The following is a 24,332-nucleotide window of genomic DNA, read 5'->3' as shown; positions in this document are numbered from 1 at the left end:
GAACACCTTTGGAATAAGAAAATGAAAAAAGGCAGCAGAGAACCGGAATAGGTTCAGGAGCACAGGTTTTGAGAACAAGTGGAGAAATACCATCAGGACCTGCAGCTTTCTGAGCATCAAGATTTGTCAAAATTCTTCTGACATCCTTTTGTATTCAGTGTTATTGAAAAATTTTGATACAAACAAGCAATAAAGTGACTATAGTAATGTAGCAACAGGATTTACATTATAATTCATAAAAAAAGGATTGAAAATCAAGGAAAAGGTAAATATTCTCCAAGTTTTTTATTGCCCAATTTTTTTGGGCAATAAGAAAACATTGTAAAAAATCCTATGTTATTCTCTGAACCAATTTGATTTCACAGTCTGGAAATTGAAAAACGAGACTGATGCTAGGAAAGAATAATGATCCCATGTATAAACTAACCTTGATTTATTCAAAATAACTTCCACCCACATCCACTCACACTGCATGCAAAGATTACAAAGTGACTGAAATGACTGGGGGAAGGCTGTGACTGGTATACTATTCAATGTTCTCATCACAGCTCTTTGAATGGTGTGGACAGCATGAAAATAAGTCTTTCAGTGGTGCCTTGAGCTTCAGGAACAAAACGAAATCGCATGGGGCTAAGTCTGATGAATACAATGCAACAATATTCAGACCTTTACTAACCAAGCGGTCTTCTTCATGACAAATTCTCTGCAAAGAATGTTTCAAAACATCCAGATAGTAGGCAGCAGTAACATTTTGGCTATTGAGAATAAACTCTTTGTGCACAATTTCCTTTCTATAGTAGAAAGTGATGAGCTGAGCATAGTTTTGATTATGACCTTTCTTATCAGATAAACTATTTTTGTAAATAGAATAAGGTTAAGAGACCCATTGTTCAATATTTAGTAGTATATGTAACATTTTCTTAAAATATATGAAATTTTTTTACTAGAAACTAGTTTTGACTTATCCTTTCTCCCCTTGGTGGGTGTTACAGCAATATGGTTGCCATATTTGAATTCAGCAACATCAAATATACAAGAATCACCCTGAATTTTAACAGGGGATGAAAATTTTTTTTTTTTTTTTAATGTTCTGGCCATTGTAATCTCTTTTGTTTTCCTTCTTGAAATCTATTAAAATTCGATATGAAACTTCTTTTAGGCATTCGTTTCCAAAAAAAGTCCTGTTTCGCCTATGTTAAAAACTTGTTGAGAAGTTTAACACCACTCTTCAATAATTTTTAGAAGTTCTCTTTTGAAAGTTTCAGCTCCTTCTTGAACTGGGTTGGGAGGGGTATTTTTATCCTCATTCTCCATTTCTTTCTCTGCCTTCAAGCATCCCCCCCCCCCACACACACACAGAGAAATAGTTCACTGGTATTTACTGGTTTTCCATGTACCAAATGATGCAAGGAAGGAGACTTTTCTGCATCAGCTAAAAAAAGTGTATATGTGTGTGTGTTTTCACACAGTACTGGACCACTTATCCAGAAAACTTGGGACCAGAGTGGCATTCTGGATTTTTGGAATTTCTGATTGCAAGTCCTTAGCAAGTGAAATTGGAACACGTACCAAAAAAAAATTAAAATTCTTGTGTTTGGATTTATGTTATATAAAAAGTTTTAGTAAATACAATTTTACTAAAATAAACAACCAACTAAACAACAGAATATAAAAATTAAAATAGCTAATTACAAAATAAAAATACAATACATATAACAGCCTAAAAATGAAATGTAGAAGATAAGTTTTAAAAGTATACAGGTGACCCCCGCTTAACGCTGATAATTCGTTCCCAATAAAACAGAGTGCTAAGTGAATCAGCGCTAAGCGAGCGACGCATTCCCGTAATGTAACTATGTATTTATGAGTCGTGATCTGTGCCGTAGGATATTTCCTAATCAATAATAAACGGTAGCGAAAAGATGCACAAATATCGATCAAAATATTTAATATTAAAAATTTGTACATATAAAATATTCTCCATTACATACGTATATAAATTAAGTGGTAAGTAACTACATTATGTTTCAAAATTAAACTTAAAATCATGAATTTATTAATCCGATTGATGGCCCAGGGTTGTACTTTGGCTGTCTTCCTAGTAAACTAAAAGGGGTTTTACTTTAAAATTCCCACAGCGTTACTACCCAACAATAAAGTCAACCGATCCTTCGCCGCTTTGAAGCCTGAGATGTTTTTTTTTTCTTCTTTCGATATGAAACTTCTCTTAGGCATTCGTTTCCAAAAAAGTCCTGTTTCGCCTATGTTAAAAACTTGTTGACAAGTTTAACACCACTCTTCAATAATTTTTAGAAGTTCTTTTTTGAAAGTTTCAGCTCCTTCTTGATCTGCACTTTCGGCTTCCCCCTGGATTTTAAATCTATGTTACTAGCCCTTGCTAGCTTTAAATGGTTCCACATTTTATTATTATTATTTTTTTTAAGGTGAGCTTTCTTCAGATCATCATATAGGCTAATTGATTTTTCTTTAATAATATTTAACTTAATGGATTGTGCGTTGGATATTACCTTCAATAAAATTATTTAGAAGTCTCTCCATTTCAATTATAATAGCACCCCTAGTTGCTTGCAGTGGGACAGCTGTCTTTCCGGCTACTAAAATTAATTCTTTATAATTTTCATTACAGTAGAATCTGCCAGTCCTAAATTATTGCACACATCCACTTGTCGTTGAACGGAATCGATTCGCTTCAAAACGTATAATTTAATTTATTTTCAAATTCAGTATTTTTCTTACCTTAGTAGGCTTCGTACTGCATCCGGACGTTCCTTTTTAATTCTTATCTGCCATTGTTAATCTTCGAAAATGTAAGAGCGTTGCATTAATTATGATACAATATTCAAGTAAACTAACGATGTCTAACACTGTACCAAGTGACTTCGTATAAATGCATATAACGCAAATATTACAAGCAATATACTTGATCATTTTTTTAAATGTTGATCTCGGAACTATGTAACAAATCATCATAATGCAATTAAATTAGGGTTGGAGAAAATTTTGCAGGTCAGTGTGGGAAACTTTTCTATTCATTTTCTAATGTTTCATCTATACATCAGATGAAACGTTTTCGTTAAACATGCCAAAAATTCAATCTGTACGCTGGTAAAAGAGCGTTAGAGTGAGATATAGGTTATAATATAAAAACAGCGTTATAGCGAACTGCATTATAACAAAGGCCTGCCGGTGTGTAATTGAAATATACTAGAACCTCAGTATGCCGTGGGTTCAGATTTTTTCCTCTCAAAATTAGTACTTTTTACAGTGAACATTACTTATTTCAATATGTATTAATACATACAGTATGACCACAAAGTAATGTGGGTGTCAGGGATCTTTTAACATCGACATTACAGCCTATAATAAAATTTACCTTATTTTTTCTAATATTTTTAATATGAGTATGTGAGGACCTAAGAAAGCATTTTTATTGTGTAAACTTTGTGTTAGCTATGGAACAAATACATTTGTTTTCACCATAAAAAGTAAAAGATAATTTTTTTATTTTGATAGAACAAAGGTAATAAATTTTATTATCTGTATTCGTGGCATGGGTCAGTGGTGAATGAAAGGAGTGATTGCTGTGTACACCGTAGTTGTTGATGGCAATTGTTCTCTGCTAGGAGCACTTGTGGTCCAACTCATCTTTATGTTTATTGGATAAGGATAGAAGTGACTAGATGGATGAACTTACTTAGCTATTCTGTTGTATTTGTTAATGAACACAAACAAAACTTATCTCCCTTTTCATTTGATACTGCAAAGGAACAAAGTTTAATTATATAATAAAATGGCTCAACATTTAACTTTGCTGTTCTTTTCAGAAAGACATAATTATAAGCTTCTTTCAATACACAAATTGCATTGACTATAAAGCCATTGCATTGACATGATAAATTGCAGCAGTAATGCCTTCTGAAATCAGACCAATGTGACTTACAGTTTTTTCGAAAGTAATCAGTAGTTGCAATGTAAACTTTTTTTTTCTTTAAAAGAAAGAAATACACGTTTCCATTACATTATAGAAAAAAATCCTTGTTCCTGTCTAACAAGTATCCCTTTTTTACATGAATTCGAGAGCACACTTTGCATTATTTCTTTAAATTTTTGCCATTCTACATTACATTTCATACCTTTGAAAAGGATGCCATGGGCTGTTTACAAAATTTATAACTGAATACATCATAACAGGTAGCTTATTCTCATTTCCCATCACAGAGGGAAAAATGTTAATTTTTGTGAGTTTCCTGTGTACAGTTATTTTATTAATGATGTATGGTAATGTTTTTTTTTTTTTTTTTATTGAATCTAATTGAGATCAGATAACCTCAGTTGGATTCAATTATCCTCTCTAATATGCTACTATAGAAAACGTTCATCCAATAAATCCACAAAAGTATTGTAGTGCTAGTGTTGAGAGTGACCAACCCACAAATTCCAGTCAATATCTGAAAAGTTAAAATCCTCCATTATAAGACATTGTGATTTATTGGCCTACTCTGTTTCTCTGTGTAGTTGTTTGGTATACTCATAACAATCATTCGACCTGTAACACACTCCTAATCCTTTTTTTTTTTTTTTTTTTTCCCTCTTCTCAGTGCTTATGTCCCACTATACTGAGTCAACATAGCTTTGGCCACCCATGTCAGCTGCATGCTCTACCTTAGATTTTATGTGCTTCTTAACTAAGAGCATTACCCCTCCCACTCCTTCCTTTCTGTATACATTGTACTCCCCATATTCAAATTCTGCATCTCTTATATCTACATGACACCATGTCTCTGATATGTGTGTGTAATTATAGTAATAATAATAGTAATAGCCATTTAATGTAAGGAAGTTGCAGGCATTAGCATTAGTTGAGGCATATGATGCAAGAAAGCAAGTTTATACAGCATCAGCCAAAAAAAAAAAAAAAAACTTCCCATTTCACCCATCGGGTCACTCCAAATGTTTGTCTAGCTCAGCCTTATTTATTTAAGCTATCAACTTCCACAACAACAACAGATAGACGTCTGTTCCAGCAATCAACCACCAACTGGCTAAAGGCTACTTCCGTACATCTATTGTACAGCTGTCTTTCCTCAGTTTGGATCTATGCTCCATCAGCATTGAGCCTACTCAAATCATTCAAGACTTTATACATCTCAATCAGATCACCTCGCAAGTGCCTGGTCTTCAGATGCTGCTACTTGCAGAACTTAGACGTTTCCGTAGCCAGGTGGGCAGGAGCAGCAGTGCGTAGCATACGCTTCTTGGCTAGACCGGGGTTCGAGCCCATGAGCCACCAAATACGGAGGATGTGTGGAAAGGTCGGGGAATGACCACCGCATATCCCTGGAGCAATGTGGCCTTAGTTGCTAATGCTCCTTAAAAAAAAAAAAAAAACAAACTTGCAGAACTTAAGCCTCTCTTGGTAAGAGCACATCTTTGTTCCTCTCACCAATCTTGTTGCACTTCTCTGTACTCGTTCTAGCAACTCTCCATCCTTCCTAAAATGAGGCCTCCAGACCTGTACGTGCGGTACTCAAGGTGTGGCCTGACCATTGCCTTATACAAAGGGATAATTGCCTCTTCCTCTGCTAGCAAAATTCCTATATATCATTGACAAAACTCCATGGCCTGCTCTGGCAGCCTGTCTGCACTGTTCGGAGAACTTCATATCTGACTGCACAGTTACCCCCAGGTCTTTTTCTTTTACTCATCTTCCTGAGTTTCATTCGTTTTCTTTTTATTTTTCATTCTCCACCTCCCCATAACTACATAGTTGTTACATTTCTCTTGGCTTACTGCTACCAATATGCTGTACTTTGCATTTGTAAATGTTAAACTTCAGTTGCCACTTCTCAGCCCATCTGCCTAACTTTTCTAGATCCTATTGCAGTAGCATACTGTCTTTACTGACATTAACAACCCTGCCAACTTTTGTATCATCTGTGAACTTGGACATTAAGCCTGATATACCTTCATCGATATCATTGCTAAATATGCAAAATAACAATGGGCATAGCACTGAATCCTGGGGGACTCTACGAATAACTTTTGCTGCACTGTCCAAAAAATAAATAAATAAATAGAGTGAGAGCAGATAAGAAAATAAAAATTATTTTCTTACCTCATCACACAAGTGATGAGGTAAAAAAGTCACCTAATCAGTTGACTTTTGAATTTATTCAAACTGTCAGCCTCAACTACCTGCAAAGGCAACTTGTTCCAGGAACCAACAACTCGCTGACTAAAGGAAAACTTCCTACAATCTAGTCTAAACCTCTTCCTTCTGTAATTTGAATTTATGCCCCTGAGTCTGGAATTCTCTGTAACAGTGAAAATTCTGCATTCGTTCATTTTACTAACCCTCTGCAGAGCATTATAAACCTCACTAATGTAATACTTTATAAACCGTATAAAGTATTACATTAGTAAGTAAAACTCTTGCAAATGTAATATTTTTACATAATCAAATTCACTTTAACAATAGTTCACATGATTTAATTAGCAGTATTCACATTTAATTAATTTCATAATAATCAACTACAATATCATTCTCTTAATGCATTAGCTCCAAATGTAATTTAATTATAGAAAATAAATAAAATAATAGATAATTATACATTAAGTAGTATAGCGTGTTATGTCATTTTTGAGAACTTGTTTAGTTTTTCTCACTGGCTTGTTTAATGATGCAATCAGTCATGTAGAACTATCATAACTAGTAATTCCATCAAATCTGAAACAGCTTGAGGTGTAGTAGGAAAAGCAAAAACTTTCAAGATGTGCATGACTGTCTAGTATATTAGTTTTATTACTAAATCACCACATATTCTTTATTTAGTGATTGGCATAATCACACTAAGATTATATTGTTTAATTTTCTTTAAATGTTATAATTTATTATAATAATATAAGTTAATATCTTTTTAGCCGTTACAGAAGAATACAGTAATCTCTTACGGGCTGTAGAATGCAGCAAGCAGATTTTGGCACATGTTAATCAGGCTGTGAAAGAAGCAGAAAATCAACATCGTCTGAGCGAACTGCAAAAAAAATTGGACAAGAGTGCCTTTGAGAAAGTGGAGAATCCAGTTACTCATAATTATAAGGTAGGATTTTCCTATTATTTTGTTCTGTCATTTTTATCTCTTTCTTATTTCGTATGACCAAGTTAAAGTAATTCATAATAATTTCTTTGAGAGAAGTACCTATTCAGTTCATCAGCTGGGTTGTCTATGACTTTCCCACACCCAGTACGCAAGGATTCATCGGATTTTTTTTTTTTTGTATTCACATACATGAAAAACTTTGTCCCATTCTTTGCTCTCTTAGCTAGTGCTTCTCAGCCTTGGCCATCCTTACCTCTGTTCCTATACTTTAAGCCCTCTGATCATCTAATTCGTGAGTAATGACTTTCAAGATCAAGAATATAACTTGTATTCTGGGGAAAATAATGGAATCACTGGTTAAAGAAGCATTGCAGGATCATCTAGACAAGACTGCATTAATAGTTATGACAGCATGGGTTTGTTAAAGGGAGGTCTTGTCTGACCAATTTAATTGGATACTATATGTGGCCACAAAGGACATGAATGTCAAAAATAATTTTGATATCATATACTTAGATTTCAGGAAAGCTTTGATACTATTGCTCATGGAAGACTGTTGTACAGATTAGAGAGGTATGGCATTAAGGTTAAGTTGCTACAATGGATGAAGGGATGGTTGAGTGAGAGATGACAGAGAGTGGTAATCAATGGACACTGCTCTTCATGGACAAATGTTATTAGTGGAGTTCCCCAGGGTTTGGTGTTGGGCCCATTATTATTTTTTATATTTATCAGTGATATTGATGAAGGTATATCAGGTTTAATGTCCAAGTTTTCAGATGATACTAAGGTTGGCAGGGTTGTTAACGACACTAAAGACAGTATGCGACTCCAACTGGATATAGATAACTTGGTCAAATGGGCTGAAAAGTGGCAACTGAAGTTTTAACATTGACAAATGCAAAGTACTGCATATTGGTAGAAATAACCCAAGAGAAACGTACCAACTGTGTGGTACTACACTCAGGGAAGTGGAAAGTGAAAAAGACCTGGGGGTAATTGTGCAGTCAAATATGAAGTTTGTTAAGCAGTGCAGAGAGGCTGCCATGGCAGGTCATGGAGTCTTGTCAATGATATAGGAATTTTGCTAGCAGGGACAAGGAGGTGATTATCCCGTTATACAAAGCAATGATCAGGCCGCACCTAGAGTACTGTGTACAGGTCTGGAGGCTTCATTTTACAAAGGATGTAGAGTTGCTAGAATGAGTACAAAGAAGGGCAACAAGATTGGTGAGATTAACAAAAGGGTGCTCTTTCCAAGAAAGGCTTAAGTTCTGCAAATTGCAGCACCTGCGAGATGATCTGATTGAGGTATATAAGGCCTTGAATGGGTTGAGCAAGCTGAATGCTGATGGGATTCTTCCTCTTGCTCAAATTAAGAACCTGAGGGGGCACAGGTTCATATTGAGGATAGACAGTTGTAGAATAGATGTGCAGAAATTTGCTTTTAGCCAGCGATTAGTTGATTGGTGGAACAGACTGTCTTTTGTTGTGGAAGTTGATAGCCTAAATAAATTTAAGGCTGAGCTGGACAGGCATTTGGAACGAATGGAGGGGTGAAATGAGAGGTGTTTTTTTTTTTTTTTTTTTTTTTTTTTTTGGCTGCATAAGCTTGCTTTCTTGCATTGTATGCCTCTGCTAATGCTATGCCCAGTGGACCTTGAAACATCCAGTGGTTTCCTGTTTTGATGTTGTATAACATATTGCAGTTTTCCTTGATATTTTTTTTTTTGTGATATGTGAATCCTCTAGTTCTGGTTGGTGAGAGGGAAAAAAAAATAACTGAAAGGCAGTTACTCTGGATATGCTGTTGCTTGTGCTATTATACAGAGGAATTACACTATGAGTAGCAGTTTTGGTGAGGGAATTCACCACATACATAAAAACATAATTTTTCATTGTTTTTGCCATAGTTACTTACAAAAGTTATTCTAACTTATACCCCATTGATGAATATCCATGAGTCAACACTCTACAGCCTGTGGGCTTGATACTACCCACATTGTAGTTTCATGACGCCCACCAGGTCATCCCTAAACAAAAGTTATAATAATGTTTTGATGATTTCCTTCTTCTTGCAATCTCACAATGAATTTGCATCTTTCACACAAGTAAACTCCATTGCAGGGCTGTGCCGAGCCATTTTAGTACCTGAGGCAAGAATGAAAAATTGCACCCTACTGTTAATAATGGTGATGTTCGCAATTATTTAATCTTTCTTTTGGTGCTCTTTCTGCTTTTAACCTGAAGCAAGAGCCTCGTTCGCCTCATTCTTGGCAAGGCTCTTCTCATAAGACATGACATAAGATGAAATATAAGAGTTATTGAGAGACAACTGCAACAAGCCATCGATCAGCTTAACTCCTTGGCAGTGGCCAATGGTTGCAGGTTTTTGCCAGAAAAGACTGTTTGCAGCCATTTTTGTCGCAAGCTTAACCATCATCCCGACTTAAGAATTTGAAAAGCACAGCACCATTCCCGTATTAGTGGAGACAAAATTCTTAGGACTCTTATTTGACAAAAAGTTGACATTTCTCCAGCATATTCATCAGCCATGTATGCAGAAAGAACATGAGATGGCTGAACATTCTCTGTGCTTTCCTATTCTTGTGGTGCAGATCAGTGCACTTTACTCCATTTGTATCGTGCAATTGTTCAATTAAAATTTTATTATGGGTCTTAATGTATATGCATCCACTAGAAATAGTGTCCTTCACTTGCTTGACCCCATTCACCATCAGCCGATTCGTATTGCTACTGGGGCATTCACAACATCTGTCCAAAGTCTATATTTTTTGAAGCAAATGAACCATTTTCACTTCAATGAAAATGGTAGTCTCTACAGTATGCTTTTAAGCTATTGCAATATTCTTTGCACGATATTGTCATGTCAGAATATGACAAATATAGGACTATTCTTAAAACATGCCGTGAGTTTAGTCAGAATGTGTATGTCTCTGCAATTCTGCCCAGACACGATAGGAGGGATTATATGCTGAAAGCCTTGTGGATTAGGTGCACTATAGCCCTAGCAGCTAATGTGCCAATAAACAACCATACCACACACACACACACACACACACACACACACACACACACACACACACACACACACACACACCCTTGTGGATTAATTCGAGACATGGGGGAATCTGCTAGTGGGGAAATTATCAGCTTAGCCCACATATGTAGGCTAGGAATCTATTTTGTAAAGATGGTATTCATTTGAGCAAAGATACTGCAAGGATTTTTGCCAGTATCATTGAGGATACCCTAAGGGTTCAGGGAAACTGTTAGTTGGGGGGAGGAGAAGGGTAATTTCGATCTGCACTTAGTAATGATATGAGTCGAAATATGCTTGAACTCATTTCATGAATTCTTGTTTGTTGCCACAACAGCTGATGTTGATAAGATGTTCTGAGGGTAGCAATGTTTCGAATGGGGTAAGTTAAAGTTTGAGATGCAAACCTAAATAACTTCAAGAGGTGTGTCAGAGTAGTAAACTATAGAAGATTACTTAGTCTCAATTGTGCTTATAGTAATGTGAGGAGTGTTGTCAATAAATTGGCTGAATTTGAACTTGTAGTTAGGACAATTAACATTGATATAATAGGGCTAACAGAAACGTGGTGCCATCTTGGTGATGACAAGTTCCACTACAGTATGTATAATGTATTTAGAAAAGGTAGGGATGATGAAAGGGTAGAGGGGTTATGCTTCTTATCAAAAGCAGCCTGTGTGAAAATAGTTTTTTCTGAGTCTGAAAATAACGTCTGCCAGCATAGAATCTGTGTGGTGTGAGTTAGTTGGAAGCAAATGAACAATAAGAATATGAGTAATCTACAGGCCAGAAGATTGTAAAGAATATTGCGAGTCTTTACATGCAGATGGAATGGGCAGGCAAGCATGAATGTCTTATTACGGGTGACATTTATGTGTCCCAGATTGATTGGAATAAATGGGAGTGAAACTCACCATGGGGAAAACTTTTTAAAATAAACTAGATGATTATTATTTGTACCAGCATGTGAGAGAGAGTACTATGGATGAGAATATTCTTGATCTCATCATTACTAATGAATCAGATGACAAGTGCAGGAACCATTGTCAGGAAGTGATCATGCAATTGTCAGTTGGAAGATGAAAAAAGATGTTGCAGTAGTTAAAGGTAAAGGCATGAGATTTAACTTCAGAAGAGGGGACTTTGACAGTTTAAGGTGCTATATAGTTATAGCTCGGACACAGCATGGGTTTGTTAAGGGGAAGTCTTGCCTGACCAATTTGATACTATGATGTGGTCACAAAGGAACTGGATGCAAAGAATAATTTTGATATCATATATTTGGATCTTAGAAAGGCTTTTGATGCTGTTACACATGGAAGAATGCTGCACAAGTTGGAGCAGTGTGGCATTGGAAGCAAATTGCTGCTATGGATAAAGGGATGGTTGAGTGGGAGAAGACAGAGTGGTAATCAATGGACACTGCTCGTCGTGGACTAATGTTATTAGTGGAGTCCCCCAGAGTTCAGTGTTGGCTCCATTGTCGTTTTTTTCTATTTATTAATGATGTTGATGATGGTATATCGGGCTTAATGTCCAAGTTTGCAGAAGATACGAAGGTCGGCAGGGTTGTTAATGACAGTATGCTGCTGCAATAGGATCTAGAAAAGTTGAGCAGATGGGCTAAGGTGGCAACTGAAGTTTAACATTGACAAATGTAAAGTATTGCATATGGGAAGCAATAACTCCAGAGTAACGTATCAGCTGTGTGGTACTATGCTGACAGTGGTAGAGAATGAAAGGACCTGGGGGTAATTGTGCAGGCTGATATGAAGTTTTCTGAGCAGTGCAGACGGTCTGCAAGAGTAGCTCATGGTATCTTGTCAATGATATACAGGAATTTTTCTAGCAGGGATAAGGAGTTGATTATCCCTTTGTATAAGGCATTGGTCAGGCCACACCTTGAGTACTGTATACAGGTCTGGAGGCCTCATTTTAGCAAGGATGTGGAGCTGCTTGAACGAGTACAGAGAAGGGCAACAAGATTAGTGAATGGAACAAAGATTTGCTCTTAAGAAGAAAGGCTTAAGTTTTGCAAATTACAGTGTCTGGAGACTAAGCATCTGCGAGGTGATCTGATTGATGTGTATAAGGCCTTGAATGGTTTGAGCATGCTGAGTGCTGATGGGATTCTTCCTCTTGCTCAGAATAATTGCCTGAGAGGGCATAAATTCAAATTAAGGAAAGGCAGTTGTAGAATAGGTGTGCAGAAGTTTGCCTTTAGCAGCAGGTGGTTGATTGCTGGAACAAACTTCCATCTGTTGTAGAAGTTGATAGATTAAATAGATTCAAGGCAGAACATTTGGAGCGAGTGGATGGGTGAAATGAAGAGTTTTTTTTTTTGGCTGATGCTATATAAGCTATTGCTAATATTGCATCTGTGAATTAGGCGGATTGCCGAGGGATAACAAATCCATTTGAATTATGGAATGCTTTTAAAGCAAAAATCAGAGAAGCCATGACTGCATACATCACTCTAAGAAAATATGGCAGGAGGAGGATACTGAAATGGATGATTGCAGAGCTAGCTGGTCAAGTAAAGCAGAATAAGATAGAAAGGGACAGTTACAGAATGATGAAAAGTACTGAAGCCTACAACAGGTATAAGTTGATCTGTAATAGTACCACAGATAAGTTCAGGGAGGCCAAGGCTGTGCATGAGAAAGCATTGGCTAAGAGCGCAAAAAATGGGGACAGGGAATTTTTCGTGTATGTGAATACAACAAAGAAGAAAGCTAATCAGATCAGATCCTTGTGCACTGGGTGTGGAAAAGTCTCAGATAATCCAGCTAATGTTGTGGCTGAATTAAATAGGCACTTTGCATTGGTCTCTACTGATAAAGACTTCATGCCAAGAAGAGGCTGTGAGAGCAAGGCTGGGCTGTATGAAATTAGTGATGATGTAGTTACAGATGATTGTTTATTAGAAAAAAAATTGAGCATAAAGGCAAGTAAGGCACTTGGAGTTGATGGCATATACACTGTAGTTTTGAGGGAGAGTGTGAGGGAGTGTATTGAACTATTGAGATTAATTATGAAGGCATCTTTGAATTGGAGAAGTGCCAAGGTATTGCCAATACATAAAAGCAGTTCTAAGAGTGAAGTTGGTAACTTCACTCTTAACAGAGCTGTTAGTCTGACTTCGGTGCTAGGAAAAATCTTCGAGGCGATGATTCAGAGTACAATTCCAGGGACATTTAGATAAATATGGCATTCTGAAGGGCACACACAGCATGGCTTTGTTAAGGGAAAACCATGCTTAAATAACTTAGTAGGCTTTTTTGACACAGAATCTCATAAACTGGATTTAGGGTACAATTTCGACATAGTTTATTTGGATATTCTTCAGATTGGTTTCTCACTGTTGTTTCTCATTTTCATAAATTACATCGACTAAGGGATAGAAGGTGTGATGTCAAAATTTGCTGATGACATAGAGATTGGCAGAGTCATTAATGATCAGCGTAAAGCAGTGCTCCTTCTAGATGACTTGAACAGACTTCAGAGATGGTCAGAGAAGTGGTAACTATGTTTTAATGCTGCTAAATGCAAGATCTTATACTTGAGGAATAGCAGTCCACAAATAAATTATACACTTTCCTGGATTTGAATTAAAAACAGTGGATGAGGAAAGGAATCTGGGAGTTGCAATATGGGCAATGTGAAGTTTTCTGAATAGTGTAAACAGGCAGCCAGGAAGCCCACGGTGTCCTGTTAATGATTTATCAAACGTTATCTTGTAGACCTAGGGAGGTTATAATTCCACTGTATAAGGCGATTATAAGACCACATTTGGAATACTGTGTTCAAGTATAGAGACCTCATCTGAGAGAGACCTAACTATGTTTTAATGCTGCTAAATGCAAGATCTTATACTTGAGGAATAGCAGTCCACAAATAAATTATACACTTTCCTGGATTTGAATTAAAAACAGTGGATGAGGAAAGGAATCTGGGAGTTGCAATATGGGCAATGTGAAGTTTTCTGAATAGTGTAAACAGGCAGCCAGGAAGCCCACGGTGTCCTGTTAATGATTTATCAAACGTTATCTTGTAGACCTAGGGAGGTTATAATTCCACTGTATAAGGCGATTATAAGACCACATTTGGAATACTGTGTTCAAGTATGGAGACCTCATCTGAAAAAAGACATTTAGCTTCTTGAAAGGGTCCAAAGATGAGCAACTTGAATGGTGAGATTGACAGAATGACGACCGCATGAGAAAAGACTCCAATTGTGTGGGCTACAGAGCTTGGAAACTAGGCACCTCAGAGGTGACCTGATTGAGGTTTATAAGACTCTAAGAGGGATTAGTAAAATTAACGAAAATGGAATTCTCACTGTTATAAAGAATTCCTGCTTGATTGCTGGAACAAGTTGCCCTCACATATAGTTGTGGCTGACAGTTTTAATTAACATTTTTTTTTTTTTTTTTTTTTTTTTTTTGCCAGTGCAGCAAAAGCCTGTGGCTTTCTCCCTCTATTTAGCAAATACGATTACTATTACCATGTTTTATCTTTAGAAATATGAGTAAAATTTAGTCTTGTTTCTTTCATAATCATATTTTATCTGAAAAAAATAAATTAAACAAAAGGGTAATTTTTTAAACCACCGCATTTCATTGAAATTATCACATCTTTTTAATATTTAATGATTCATAACTTTAAAAGAAGACAACAAAAATTTTTACTTAGAAAATGTTTTTAATTTCCAGAATTTAGACCTCACAAAACACCGGCTGCTATATGATGGCCCACTTACCTGGCGGTTAAATAAACAGAAGACAATAGAAATACATGTAGTTCTTTTAGAAGATATTTTGGTGCTACTACAGAAGCAAGATGACAAGTATATCTTAAAGTACCATAATACCAATTTAATGACTGGCAGAGAAGATACTAAAGTAACACACAGTCCTATCCTAAGGGTTCAGAATTTGTTTACCAGGAATGTGGCTACAGGTTAGTTTTTTTTTTATTTTATTTTTACTTTGTATCCTTAAAAGTTTTGCTTGTGCACATGCACATATGCATACAGGGTGTTTCAATTAAAATGCACTGGGATCCATATTCACTTATTTTTAGGTTATTTATTGTCTGGACTTTTTTATTGTCTGGACATATTTGGGCTGAAATTTTTGAATTTGGTGTTAATTTAACTAAGTATTACCATTTAAATTTTAAAATTTCTAAATTAAAATGTTGCCCACTCAACTGCTTCCCTCTCAATGGGAAACTTGGTCCCCTCCTTTGGCTGAGTCAAAAACACCATCATTGTACTTCTGAAATGAATGTAAACCAATTTTATTTGAAGGAAGGGGGGATGAATGGTTATGTTGTCTCCTCATGCCATGGCCATGGTGTTATTATATATGTCCCCCCCACTTGCCTTCTTCAAATAAAATGATGTATTCTCATTTCATAAGTACACTGATGACATTTAGACTAAACAAAGGACAGGTAATGATGTTTTTCATTCCTAATTATTATGAGTCACAGTAGTGACTCACATAATTAGAAATGAATAACTTGGGGATTCTGGGTCTTATGGTACATTGTTAAATAAACTAATTAGGACTTCAGTAAAGCAATTGTGTGAAACTTTTAGCATTAATTGATCAACTTTGTATGGTGTATTTCTGAACGGGAAATAAATTTTTACTGTACTGCATATATTAAAATACACTTATATAGTACTATGTACAATTAAGTGGAATATATAATTGGAAGGGAATAAACTAAGGCCTTAAGCGTGGCATTAGGCCACGATTCCAAAAATGTCATAGAATCATTCAAAAATTGGTATTCAGCGTTCCAATACCAATACTTGAACAGTTCTATGACAGTGTTGCGATTCCAGTTTAATTGCAACATTTGAATAAAAATAACTTAATCTATTCGATATATTAATATAATTTCATTTAAATCTTTCGCAAAGTGTAGTACAGTATATTTTGCTTTTTTTGTATGTCTATGATATGTTCCACTCAAAATCTGACAAATTATGTTCAAGCCTCCCAAATCCAGATTTGCTGGATTTTGAAGGTTTGATGCACATTTGTTAAACATTTACTGCCATATGTCAGTGGGCAGGGAGGGGGGCAGTCTAAGGTTGTTTAAATTAGATCTGAGATATATGGAGGAATATATTTTTGTATGCATTATAATAATCTCATCTTAAATATTATATTTCTGAAAAAATATCCCTTAATTCATGCCTTTGTTAATTTATTATTTAAACTAGAAATTTTGTATTACAACCTAACTTTTTTTTTTCTTCCCTTCCCCCACAGATAAAAGAGGATTTTTCTTGGTATCAACATCTGAACAACATGCAATATATGAATTTGCTGCATCCTCTCCTGCTGAAAGGAAAATGTGAGCTCTGAAACTTGTGATATTAAAATTTAAAGCATACATATAATAATCAATATACAGTTCTTATTTCAAATTCCATTGGTAACTTTAAAAATTTACTTTAACTAATCAAACAACAGGTGCCAGGTTGTTTAGGCAACACAGAGTCAATCTCCCAGGCAGAATGTGCTGGTACCACAGGAACTACTTATTGTTGGTGACTATTGTTAGGGAGACGGGGAATATACTATGCAAGAATGATAGGTGGAACAGGACCAGGGTATGTCTGGCAAGGGCAAAGGTTGATGACGTTGTAGAGCAGCTATCTTTTAAGGGCACAAAAGGTGATATTGTTGTAAACGTTGGAACTGATGACACTAAGAGTAAAAGATTTGCAGATTTACTCAACAATTAAAAGTCAATGATGAAAAAAAAGTCTCAAGTTAGGATTGAATATGAAAGTGCCTGCAATTCTACCCAGACATGATAGGAGGGAGTATATAATGAGAGCCTTTTCGATTAATTCGGCCTTGGACAGATTGTGCAAGGCTCAAGGGGTTGAATTTTTTTCAGCCTGGTCTGTGCTTGTTGACAGGAGAGACTGCTTCTACAAGGATGGGGTACACTTAAATAGAAAGGGTGCAAGAATATTTGCTGGTGCTATCGAGACAGTGTTAGGTGTGTTGGAAAACTGCTAGCTTGGGGAGATACATAGACTAAAAGGTTAACAGTGGCCGTAGGCAGAGGTGAAAGTAATTCTTGCACTGCTTCTATTGGAATGAGCAGAAGCCTGGAAAATAAGGTGCAGGGGATTTCAGAGATTGCTGGGAGTCATTGCAGAACAAGTAAATACATGGGCTGTGTTAGGGTAGCTAAGAATAGCAACAGGTGCATGTATACTTGTGTGTACACCAATGCTAGGAGTTTGGTAAATAAATTTGATGAATTTGAGGCATTGGTCAAAACATCAAAGGCAGATATTGTTGGGATATCAGAGACATGGTTTCACACAGATATAAGGAATGCAGAAATTGAATTTGGGGAGTACAGTTGTGTACAGGAGGGATAGACAAGATGGGAAGGGAGGAGGGGGTTATGCTATTAGTTAAAAAACACATAAAATCCAAGGAAGTACAGCCAGTCGACGTGGCTGGACAGAGCAGTGTGACTCGGAAAGCAAAATTGAGAGTGGGCTGTGTTATTGGCCTAATGCAGTGGTTTTCAGCTGGGGTGCTGCAATAACATTCCAGGGATGCCACGTAATTTGGGTTTAAGTTACTTAAACTTATTATTATTTTTTAATTTATATGTTTATTTCATTATAAAAAGGTGTACAGTATCTTTTTAATTTTGTGTTTATCTATAATTGATGTTTACTTAGTGCCTCTATATAAAGAATAAAATTATATTCTATGTATATATATATATATATGTATGTATGTGTGTATATATATATATATATATATATATATATATATAATTTGTATTATGAAATGTAATTTTTATAATTATATTATAATAAATATCATATAACATATATATTTTTTAATATTATATACACACACACACACACACACACACACACACACACACACACACACACACACAGAATTAGATCTAAGAGACAATATAAAATAAATTACTTAGGGTTGCCGTTATTAAAAAAAAGGTTGAAAACCACTGTCCTAATGACTCTGATGAGTATAATAAACAACTGTACAGAGAAATAGAGTGGGCCAGTAAATCATAGTGTCTTATAGCTGGGGATTTTAATTTCCCAGGTATTGACTTGAATTTTTGGGTTTGTCACTCACTCACTAGCAAGGCTTTTGTGAATTTATTGGATGATTGTTTTCTATAGCAGCATGTTCGGGAGTCAACTAGAGGGAGTAATACTCTTCATCTGATTATCAGTAGTCATTCTTCATGCATTAAGAATCTGCAGATAAAGGACCCATTAGGTGGCTGTGATCACATTGTGCTGAAGTGGGATTTACTTAAAGAGGTAACTACCATCAGCGGTAAAGGGAAGGGTTTTTACTTTTGTAAAGGTGACTATATGGTCTGAGACAGTATTTGTCCTTGAGGTTATAGCAGACATTCTGTCAGATATACCAGGCAAGCTGTACTTCCTACCTGGGAGTCTAAAATGCTGATGGAACTGATATTTGGATGACATTCAAGTCAAGTGGATCGAAGTCCGGACAGCCAAATGCTCTGCTTGCACCTTCACCATGGTGTGACTGTTAGTAACCCTGGGTGTAACCTCCATGCACATGCACACTGTGGGTGACCACCCAGGTGTGAACCAATGTAAGCAGGGGTCGAGGTGTGGCACCCACACCACATGGAGGAATGCCACCCCTCTGTGTTACCAGGCAATACTAGGTGGTAGATGACTCTCATTAACCGGTGAAGTACCACCACTTTGCTTATTGGAAGCTTGAAGTGGTGGAACCCATGTTTAGTCTCCAGAACTAAGTTCCATCATGCAGTATGACTGACTTTTGAGGTCATGATGAACATCATGGCGAGATCCAATCTTATCTTACATTTCAACGGTACAGCTCTAAAACGGTATTCGCAGGACAGCCACTAGTTAGTACACTGGACCGAACCTATTGGTAACTCTTTAGGAGGCTTTTGGATCAGCTAGTGTATAATCTTGCTACCTCTACTCATGGCCACGTTATGTCAAGGATCTGGGTATATTCTTACCATGTGTACGCAATATCCAAAAATTTCATTACTTCATACAGCATGCCCCCCCCCACTTTTTCTTACTATCGAATACACCATGAATTGTCAGACTAACAGAGTAAGCTTATTTGCAAAAAGATCTAAACTTTCCAAACACTTCCTAGTTCATTTCACAAATAAACATGGTCTCAATTCTAATCTCAACGATATCCATTTCCACTTGCAGTCTGCCAAACCCTTGTACTTTTTTTGACAGAATCTCAGTTATCGTTTGATTCGACCACTGCTCATCTCAGTTGCCCAAATTATTCGCTGTGTGATGATTCCTTTTGCCTCAAAGGTAGTACTTGTGCATATGTCTGTTCCAATATTCCCTAGACTTGGTAATTTGGAATCTCCTCATTTCGATCTTCTCTGGCTTAAAATCTCTCTACCTCATTTTGTCAAATTCATCTGTTGTCTCTACCGTTCTCCCAACTCCACTAATCACTTGGAGATCTTTAACTTCCTCTCTTTGCAACATGACTTTCTCCAGTCCAACTTTCCTAACAGTGAGGTAATTTTCCTTGGTGATTTTAATGTTCACAACTCCAGCTGGCTTCCGTTTTCTAGTCACACCGACCCAGCTGGTCGAGATATTGAGGCTTTTGCAATTACTAATGACCTAGCACAGATTGTTCATTTACCTGTAATGCCTTGTAATGCCAAATTGTTCATTTGGCATTACAAGAATGCAAAATGGGATGACCTGCGAAATTTCTTTTCTTCTTTTCCTTGGTCGGATTACTGTTTCAAAACTTCTGATGTCAACGTTTGCTCAGATTGTGTCAGTGAAATTATTCTTGTAGGAATGGAATCCTTTATTCCACACCCCACTTTAAAATCTTGTTCTTTATCTAAACCTTGGTTTTCCAATAAATGTGCTAAGGCTGTTCAAGAGAAGAATCTTACATATCGTAATTGGCTTGTTTCCAAATCTTCAGATACATTTTCTGCCTACACCAAAGCTCGCAACAATTGCAAAGCAGTTATTAACCAGTCCAAACTATATTTTGAACAGGCTAAGAGTAGAAAACTTGCTTCTTGCCCTAATGGTAGCCGAGCATTCTGGTCTCTTGCCAATGCTTTTGGCCGCAACTTTTGCCCTTCTTTTCTCCCACCTCTGTCCAAACCAGATGGTTCTGTTGTCACTTCAGCCAAGGATAAAGCTGACCTGCTAGCATCCCATTTTTCTTCCAACTCCTGTATCAGTGATCTTGGTAAAACACCTCCCACCATTTCCAACACGCTCCATTCAATGCCTCCTGTGGTCTTCTGTCAAAAAGATTTCAGAAGGATTTTGACGAATCTGGATGCTAAGAAAGCTCCAGATCCTGATGGCATTTCTCCACTTGTTCTCAAAACCTGTGCTCCTGAACTTACTCCTGTTCTTTGCCGCCTTTTTTCACTTTCCTATTCCAAAGGTATTTTTCTTCTGCTTGGAAATTTGCTCATATCCAGCCAATTCCTAAAAAGGACAACAAATCCCTCCCATCAAATTATCGTCACATTGCAATTACTTCTACTCTTTCTAAAGTAATGGAGAAATCAATTAACCGCCAGCTCTTAAACTACCTAGCAACCTTCCGTCTCATCAACGGTCGTCAGTATAGATTCCGTCAGTGTTGATCCACTGGTGATATTCTGGCTTATGTTACCCATTTAGGGACTAATTCAATGGAAAAGTTTGGGGAAACACAAGCAGTTGCTCTTGACACCTCAAAGGCTTTCGATCGCATTTGGCATAAAGGTCTTCTAAACAAGCTTCCATCTTATGGTTTGCCAACTGTTTTTTTTTGTAATTGGTTATCCAGTTTTTTCTCTCTGACTGCTCACTGAAGGTGATGGTAGATGGATCTCTGTCTTCTAACTTCTCCACTAATGCTGGTGTCCCTCAAGGTTCAGTTCTTTCCCCCACTCTTTTCCTCTTGTATATTAACGACCTTCTTCCATTGACTGGAAATCCTATCCATAGTTTTGCCGATGATAGCAGGTTGCATTCCACTTTCCATTTTGAGAAACCTTGCCCTGCTCAATCAACTTCAACTTCTCTAATATCCGCTACCAATTCCTTAAATGCCGATCTCCAGGTAATTCTCCAGTGGGGCAAAGACAACTTAGTTGATTTCAATCCTTCTAAAACTCAGTCTTATCTTATATCTGGAAAAAAGGATTCTTCTGCTCCTATGCTTATCTTTGGTGACACTCCAATTTCTAGACAAAATGATATATCTCTTTTGGGGGTTACCCTGACTTCTAATCTCTCTTGGCAGAAGCACATTACAAATATTGCTTCCTCTGCATCTAAAAAACTTGTTTTCTGTTTCGCTCTCGGCGTTACTTTTCTTCCAAAAAGCTGTTCACTCTGTACAAATCGCAAATCCGCCCTACCGTGGAATATTGTTCCCACATCTGGGGCAGTACACCTAAAACCTCTCTCAAGCTTCTAGATTCCATTCAGAAGAGGACAGTTAAGTTAATTAATGACTCCTCTCTAACAGAGTCTCTCCACTCACTGTGTCAAAGACGTACTGTTTCTGGTGCATGCCTTTTCTACAGATACTTCCATCGGCACTGTTCTTCTGAATTGACTTTTATAATTCCCACTCTCTCTTTCAAAACAGTCCGAACACGTGCCGCCACCAGCCAACATCCATTTACTGTCCAACTTCAAACTCACAGAACCAACTTTTCATCTTCCTCGTTTATTCATTTAACTGCCGTTTTTTGGAACAACCTTCCTTTGTACGTATTTCCTGAAAATTAAGTCTACAGAAGTTCAAGTCTAATGTCAACAAATATCTTCTTTCGTTTTCTCAACTCCCAACCCAAGCACAGTACTAAGTACTGTAGGTTCTAATACCTCTCGTGTTTGGGGTTTTCATAAAAAAAAAAAATTTTAATTCTATATGGTGGGACCAACTGGTGATGCTACCAACAGCTAATTCGAAATGGGAACCATTCCAAGAATTATTCTTGAAAGCTACTAGGCTTTTCATACCAACTAAGAAATATTGTTCAAGCTTTAGGCCTAAATGGATGCCAGATGAACTAATGAGAATTGTGGCAGAGAGAAGAAAAATCCATGGGATGCATATAAATTATCAGGCAACACAGAAGCCTGTGATAGTTATAAGCTTCTCTGTGACCAAGTCACAAAGAAGGTTAGGCAGGCAAAGCCAGATTACGAGATATCTTTGGCAAAGAATGGAAAGAAAAATAGTAATGAGTTCTTTAAGTAATCTAGATGGAAGACAATTAATCAAATTGGTCCACTTTATATCAATGGTTCAACTGTTGATGATCCTGCTCATGTAGCTAACAAACTAAATGAGTATTTTGCATCTACATTCACACATGAGGAGTTATTCAGGGAGGTGAATGCCAGAGGTGAATTTAAACTGGCAGTGAGCTAGATAATTTTGTAATAACTGAGAGCAAAATGGAGGATAAAATGTTCAAGGTAAACATAAGAAAGGCACCTGGAGTGGATGGGATCTATCCTGTTATATTAAAGGAGGCAGCAAAGGAAGTAATCAAACCTTTAGCCATAATTATCAGAGCTTCCTTGGACTCAGGGGAGGTACCCATGGACTGGGGATGTGCAAATGTAACCCCAATACACAAAGGAGGATCAAAGGGTGACTCAAGTAATTATAGAACTGTAAGTTTAACTTCTGTTCCAGAGAAATTAATGGAGACACTGGTTAAAGAAGCACTGCAGGATCATCTAGACAAGGCTTCAGTTATAGCTCGGACACAGCATGGGTTTGTTAAGGGGAAGTCTTGTTTGACCAATTTGATACTATGATGTGGTCACAAAGGAACTGGATGCAAAGAATAATTTTGATATCATATATTTAGATCTTAGAAAGGCTTTTGATACTGTTGCACATGGAAGACTGCTGCACAAATTGTTGCAGTATGGCACTGGAGGCAAATTGCGGCTATGGATAAAGGGATGGTTGAGTGGGAGACGACAGAGAGTGGTAATCAATGGATACTGTTCTTCGTGGAGTAATGCTATTACTGGAGTTCCCAGGGTTCCGTGTTGGGTCCATTGTTGTTTTCTGTGTTTATTAATGATATCGATGACGGTATATCAGGCTTAATGTCCAAATTTGCAGACGATACGAAGGTCGGCAGGGTTTTTAATTACACTAATGACAGGACACTGCTGCAACAGCATCTAGAAAAGATGAGCAGATGGGCTGAAATGTGGCAACTGAAGTTTAACATTGACAAATGTAAAGTACTGCATATGGGAAGCCGTAACTCCAGAGTAATGTATCAACTCTGTGGTACTACACTGACAGTGGTAGAGAATGAAAAGGACCTGGGGGTAATTGTGCAGGCAGATATGAAGTTTTCTGAGCAGTGCAGATGGTCGCAAGAGTAGCTCATGGTGTCTTGTCAATGATAGACAGGAATTTTTCTAGCAGGGATAAGTAAGTGATTATCCCCTTGCATAAGGCAATGGTCAGACCACACTTTCAGTACTGTATACAAGTCTGGTGGCCTCATTTTAAGAAGGATGTAGAGCTGCTGGAATGAGTGCATTGAAGGGCAACAAGATTAGAGAATGGAACAAAGGGTTGCTCTTACGAAGAAAGGCTTAAGTTTTGCAAATTAGTTTCTAGAGACTAGGCACCTGCGAGGTGATCTGATTGAGGTGTATAAAGCCTTGAATGGTTGACCATGCCCAATGCTGGTGGGATTCTTCCTCTTGCTGAGAATAATCACCTGAGAGGGCATAAATTCAAATTGAGGAAAGACAGTTGTAGGATTGAATTGTGGAAGTTTGCCTTTAGCCAGTGTGTGGTTGATTGCTGGAACAAACTTCCATCTATCGTTGTAGAAGTTGATAGCTTAAATAGATTCAAGGCAAAACCTAGACAAACATTTGGAGCGAGCGGATGGGTGAAATGAGGATGGTTTTTTTTTTTTTTTTTGGCTGATGCTATATAAGCCTTCTTTCTTGCATCATGTGCCTTTACTAATGCTAAAAGGTTGTCAAAAAAACCTTACATGCAAACAAAAAGTTTACCATATGA

General features: G+C 37.0%; 1 protein-coding gene across 1 annotated transcript in view; it reads left to right on the top strand.

Annotated features, from left to right (window-relative positions):
* Positions 1–24,332, top strand: part of RhoGEF2 (Rho guanine nucleotide exchange factor 2) — a 764,869-nt gene that overhangs the window by 653,701 nt on the left and 86,836 nt on the right. Inside the window, exons 32-34 of the mRNA XM_090384978.1 lie at positions 6,943–7,121; positions 14,898–15,144; positions 16,476–16,560. Of these exons, the coding sequence (XP_090241104.1) occupies positions 6,943–7,121; positions 14,898–15,144; positions 16,476–16,560 (511 nt within the window). The remainder of the gene's footprint in view (positions 1–6,942; positions 7,122–14,897; positions 15,145–16,475; positions 16,561–24,332) is intronic.

This window comes from Mastigoproctus giganteus, chromosome 11, assembly GCF_048544385.1.
Source record: "Mastigoproctus giganteus isolate SK-2022 chromosome 11, ASM4854438v1, whole genome shotgun sequence".
In the NCBI taxonomy this organism is placed as follows: Eukaryota; Metazoa; Arthropoda; class Arachnida; order Uropygi; family Thelyphonidae; genus Mastigoproctus; species Mastigoproctus giganteus.
The sequence above is the reverse complement of the archived record's forward strand: the minus strand, read 5'-3'. Positions and strand labels throughout refer to the sequence as shown.